This window comes from Sparus aurata, chromosome 15 (genome assembly GCF_900880675.1).
Source record: "Sparus aurata chromosome 15, fSpaAur1.1, whole genome shotgun sequence".
Taxonomy (NCBI): Eukaryota; Metazoa; Chordata; class Actinopteri; order Spariformes; family Sparidae; genus Sparus; species Sparus aurata.
Window position 1 is genome coordinate 809,406 of NC_044201.1, and position 6,000 is coordinate 815,405.

Genomic DNA, 6,000 nt, shown 5'->3' on the forward strand with positions numbered 1-6,000 from the left:
ATGTGCACGCATTATCTCAACTGAGCCCACCTCTGGGAACCACTTTGGGATGGCGCTGGATAGATAAGCAAGCAGATTTGATGTCTCTGTGCTTTCGGGGATCCCGTGTACACGCACATTGTCTCTGCGTGATCTGTCTTCCATGTCGGTTAGCTTATCTTCCAGGCTGGTGCACAGTGCTGTTAGCTTGCTCACCTTGGCAGAGAGGCGGCTATCCACTGCAGACAGCTGGGTTTCATTCGTCTCCACACACTCCATACGTAGTATCAGCTCGCATGGTCAGCATTTCACTCCTAAATTCTGCCATTTGCTCAGCCACAATAGCTTGCATTTTCGCTGAGAGTTGAGCCACCACATCCTCCACGAATTTAGGGATCGCCTCTTTCATAGCTTCTGCTACCGCTAGCTTAACAAGCTCAGCTAGCTCTTCATTGTCGACTAAACGCGAATTTGCCTGCTTAGAAGCAGTCATCTTCGAGGAAGTCGCCATAATTGAGAGTTGAATACGTTTAGATAAACTAAACAATCGACCAAGAGGTAAAATATGTGGTTAAAATGTTATAATATTGGGGGGATCTGCAGAGCTGTAGTGAGAAACTACCGCATCCCTCACAACGATCATGTGACTCCTAAAATAGTGATTTTGATGCTAGGATACGAGTGCCCATAGCACTCCATTGAAAATTAGCTTGCTGAAAGCGAAAATCTTAAAAAGTGCCTCTTTCATCGTAATTATGCTTTTACACGAAGGTTGGACTCATATTCATTCACAAATAAAGCCTTTTTGGTGAGAGTTTCACTTTAAAGGCTCATATAAGTGAAATTAATGAATTAAACAGGGGTGTTATATGGTCTCAGGTCTTTTTTGCATTCAAGGGTTAGCTGTCAGTCGTTGTGTGTGTGTGTGTTTGCACCCTGCAGTGGCCGTGAGCCAGGCCAGTGGGATGGCAGCCCGCTTCATCATCCACTGTAACGTCCCTCAGTGGGGTTCAGACAAGTGTGAGGACCAGTTAGAGAAGACCGTGAAGAACTGTCTGTCAGCAGCAGAGGAGAAGAAGCTCAAGTCTGTGGCTTTCCCTTCACTTCCTGCTGGACGGTGAGTCTGCTCTTAGACCACTCACCTCAAATCCTGTGTGTGTGTGTGAATCTGTATTGCTGATCACAGTGAGAAGCACATCTCTAGAATTACCCTGCTGCTGGTGTCATTTCATATCAACTCACCCAGAGTCGGTCATGGATTTTCTTTAAAAAAAGCAAAATATTATCTTATCAATTCCAGTAACAAATGAGGGCTAAGAATACTCACACAAAGAATCACTTAAACTCATAACTTTAAATTGTTTGGAGTACAGCTGTATGATTCTAGAATTATTCAATAGGATTTTCTTTTTCAAGAAAACCCCAAAAGTAAACTGCTGGCAGGGAATGACCCAGTTTGAAAATGAACGGTGGGTTCACAGTCAGTTTGATAAAGAGGATTGGGGTCAGTGTCATTCACATGATTGTCTACGGACTTGGTTCAATCAAAGAGTTTTGTTAGTATGTTAATCACGTCTTTATAAATACGAACCTAACATAAAAGTCCTAACAGTTGCCCTAAAAGGTCCCGCTCAACACGGCACGTTTGAAGTGACTGCAGTCACATTCATGTAAATCATGAGTCACTGATGCAGCCTGAGATAGCAGACAACACTCTTTTTATCACTAAACATTGCTTTCTCCAGCACACACAGATACAGACACATTTCATGTTGGCTAACTACTATAAAGCCAAATAAAGACCCACTTCCACCAGACAGATGAAGGCACACATATTATATGCCTTTCAAAGGCCTATTGTACATACGGTTTATGTTTTACATGCAGCTTAACTGACCACTGTATAAGAGTAATGCGTTCAGACGCAGTTGCCTCTTTCATGTAAATGAGGCTAATCTGTTGGTTGCTTGACAGATTAGGGCACTTAAAGAGACAGGATGGTTGTAAAGACTTCTATCAAGTATAGTTCATATATAAATATTTGGGGGTCCTAGTAGAACAGGTTTACATAATTTGATTTTCAAAACATTATATTTATCATATGGTGCATTGCTGCAACAACATCCCCTCACACTTTGTCTTGCATGCTCTGTTTTAGCTACAGAGTGAGACAGCTCACCTCTGTTTAATCTTTGGTGAGTGTTGCACATGCCCATTAATTAATGAACAGGATGTAGCCGATTAGAGGTAGAGTAGGGTGAATCGTGGTGAGCAAGGTAGTGTGATAACACAGCTACAGCTGGTAACCACGGCTGCAGTTAAGCCATATATATATAAAATATAAATTGTTGGGCCTCACATTACATGAGGCTAAGTTAAGGAGTGCTTAACAACAATAAAAGGGGGATTTAAGTTAAATTTGGCTATCAATAATAATTAATGATTTTTTGGGATAATTATTAATTATGATAAATAATATGATCCAATTTGCATTAGATCACCTCGGGGCACCACCCTTGAAGAAGGGAAAAGATAGCAATTTTACTAAATCAGTCTCATAAAAAATGTGCTGAACTGTTTATAACTCTGGTAATAATTAACTTAATAACTACAATTAAATTTACCATAACAGCTAGTAATGGTTGAAGGATTTTGGAGTTCTTGACAGTGTAGAGGTTGGCAACATTCACTCTTGTACAATATTAAATAGACAGCAATAAGGTTCAAGGTCTTTTATTTAACACAAAGATGGAAACACACAATCTAACTAACCTGTACTATAAGTGTGTGTGTGTGTGTGTGTGTGTGCCTGGCAGAACAAAGAAACAATGGCGGTCAATGATATCACATGTGGGTGTGATATGCTCTAGCCTCAAGGAATGTGTGTGTCTGTGAGTATGTGTGTGTGTGTGACGTGGTGCCAGGTTATAGAAGATGGTTAGTTGCATGCAGAGACCCTGAGTCTGTGTAAAGCATAATTCGACTAATGTCGGAGTTAGCCGTCTAGGAAAGCAAACTACCAATAACTTGACTTGAGGTCACAATAACACCAAAGCATTGAACAAACACATAAATTGAACACATTACATCAACCAGAGTTTAAAGTCCTGTGCTTAGCCGTGCTATGGTTTGCTATCTAATCCCAGTTCAACGTTACCAGTCTTTGAAGAGAAGGTGCTGGTGGTTGCAGGAGAAAGTTGGGGCTCCAATGTTGAACAAGCTGTTCTTGCTGTGCAAAGTTTGATGAAAGTCGGCAGAGGAGGAAACTGGTCGCTCCTTTTCCTTTGTAAGGATAGCAGCTCAGTGCTAACCTGCTTGGAGTTCCTCAGATCCTCAGATTGGCAGGACCTTGTGTCGCTGCAGTGAGGAGAAGTTCTTTGGGCCTGCTGCCAATGCAGCTTGCAGCTCTACACAGCTTGTTGGGCCCAGAAGAAGGGATCTTGAAGGCAGGCAGCCCTGTGGGGGGAGGTGGAGAGGAGCCCTTGAAGATCCAAAGTTGAAGGATTAGAGGGCATTGAGTGAGAGAGGGAGAACAATGAATGCTCTGGAGTTTTGACTACCTGATCAGCAGGGGGTCTGTCTCCCTGACCAATAGTAGCTCAAACCTGAATTTTACACCTAGGTGTGAAGGGGAATTCTGGGACACTGAGTTCAGTTCAGAGTCCATTCTGAAATCCACAATGAATGACTTCATCTGTGGGTCCCACATATAAATATATAAAAATATATATGTATATAACTCCTGTAAGATAGTAGTGATAGTGACAGAAATAAAGGCTTGACTCCAGACCAGGTGTTTCAGTCAGAGCAAGTGCAGTATTTTCTGTGGGAGACAGTAACTCACTTTGACTTTAGGCTTTTTCACTTTTCAGACCTTTTGCTTGCACAAAAACGCTTCATATCACAATAAAGGAAAGGCAAAAACCCTAAATCATAAAATGATCCCTTTAGTAAAAAGCTGAAAAAATTGTTTACTGTGTGCCATCACACTGCTGTGATGTCATGTGTGTGTGTCGGTGAAGTCAGACTTGATGGACTGAGTTTCTGATTTGTAATTGTGACTTTGATGATCCTTCCATGTTTTACATTTTTTTAATTTTTGAGATAATGTTGTGTCACTGATACCTACAGCTTGAGTTAACGCACTGAATCTTTCTCACAGGAATGGGTTCCCAAAGCAGACGGCTGCCCAGCTTATCCTCAAGGCCATCTCCAACCATTTTGTGTCGTCCACCAGCTCCTCTCTGAAAAACATTTACTTTGTGCTGTTTGACAGTGAGAGCATTGGAATATATCTTCAGGAAATGGCCAAGCTGGACGCGAAGTGAGGATTCTTGTGTTGGGGTTTGTTTTTCTAACTGTTGTTTGTTGCAGGTGGTGTAGATAGGTGATATGACATTAGGGCTTTGATGTGGAATCTGTCTTGGTTAAAGAGGAAAAAAACAATATTTGTGAGTGGAGTGCTGTTCACATTTTTTTGGACCACTGTCCCTTCAAGTGATTGCATTCTTTATAGATTAGATAATTTAAATGCGTACAGTTTGCCATTATGGTTCCTTGTTTTTAATGATGTTTTTACATTCCATGTACAAATATAACAGTTTTTTTCCTGGCCTCTGTAGTTTCTGATACAGTTAGTTTACTAAAAAACTGTGGTTCATTCTGCTTTGAAATAAAAATCCAATGTTTTACACAAAACTTTTAACACACATTTTTTGTTTCTTTTTAATAATTTCAAAAAGTCCATCTCAAATGTTACATTCACAGACATACTGCCAAGGAGATTGGAGCATGAGATTTGACAACATAATTTGTAATTTTACTAGAACATGTTGGGAGCCATATACCAATGTACACAACCAGTCAAAAGTTTGGACACACCTATTCATTCATGGTATTTTTTTATTTTTATGATTTTCCACATTGTAGATCACTACTGAAGACATCCAAACTAAGAAGGAACACATATGGAATTATGTAGCAAACAAAGAAGTGTTAAACAAACAAGAATATGATTTATATTGTATATTCTTCAAAGAAGCCACCTTTTGCTTTTATAACAGTCTAATGTAAATATAATAAAATTACTGTCATGTACTCTCAATTTAGTCCAATCAGAAGAAATAGATACGTTCAAGGAGGATTGATGGAACAGGACAACGGTTTGGAAAGAGTAGTAACAAAAATAGCTTTATTGGCAACAGTGCCACCTTTAAGTGCAAAACAAAATATTTCAGACATGACTGAAATTCCTTTCTTGTATCAGAAGTTATAAACAACTCAGAAAATTACACTGAATATCGCTTTGAAGAACAACAAAACACTTCACAGTATGAGTTATGAAATATGAACCCAAAATAATAAACAAAACAAGTTTAAGCACAACAACCAGCTCAAACCAGTTTAAACCAGCTTTCTTAGCTGTATAACATGGTCTTGGCAATTAACACAGAAGTCATTTTTTTCCCACAGAAATACACAATGAAATACATTTCAACCTCAACACACAACTCTCTGGTTGGCTTTTTAAACACTATCACAGAAGCATAATTATACACAATGGAGACATGTTCAATAAATTAGGCAAATAATTAGCCGTGGTTAATTGTTACCATGGCGGCGCGCAGCAGTGCAGCGGTTTCTCTAGCTCCCGGTGCTAATATTGTTAATGTTGTCAGAGTAGGAAAAACCTTAACCTACAGCATGGCTGAGCTTTTGGAGCTAAATACCAACCAGCCAGCTACGTTAACATCAGATCTTAAAGCGCAACTCGGCAGATAACAGCTATTAAGTGTATCTGAATGGAGGTACAGACTTCGCCGCTTCAGGGGGAAGCGGAGGCGGTGTTCGAAGAAACAGAAGAGGGGCAAGAGAGCCAGGGTGCTAGCCAAGCTAAAGGCTAGCGCCAGCAGACCTGCCATCCCGTCGCTCTTCCTATCCAACGTGTGTGCACTAGACAACAAGATGGACTTATTGAGGCTGAGACTGCGGCAAAAGGAAATGAAGGACTGTTGTGTAACT

At 40.3% G+C, this 6,000-nt stretch overlaps 1 protein-coding gene across 2 annotated transcripts in view; it reads left to right on the top strand.

The window, feature by feature from the left end:
• Positions 1-4,688, top strand: part of macroh2a2 (macroH2A.2 histone) — a 28,835-nt gene extending 24,147 nt beyond the window's left edge. Inside the window, exons 8-9 of one of the 2 annotated variants that reach the window (XM_030441830.1) lie at positions 922-1,096; positions 4,142-4,688. In XM_030441830.1, coding sequence (XP_030297690.1) covers positions 922-1,096; positions 4,142-4,307 — 341 coding nt within the window. In that variant the 3' untranslated portion in view covers positions 4,308-4,688. The remainder of the gene's footprint in view (positions 1-921; positions 1,097-4,141) is intronic. The other variant, XM_030441831.1, reaches the window with a different exon arrangement.
• Positions 4,689-6,000: the final 1,312 nt, after the last annotated feature.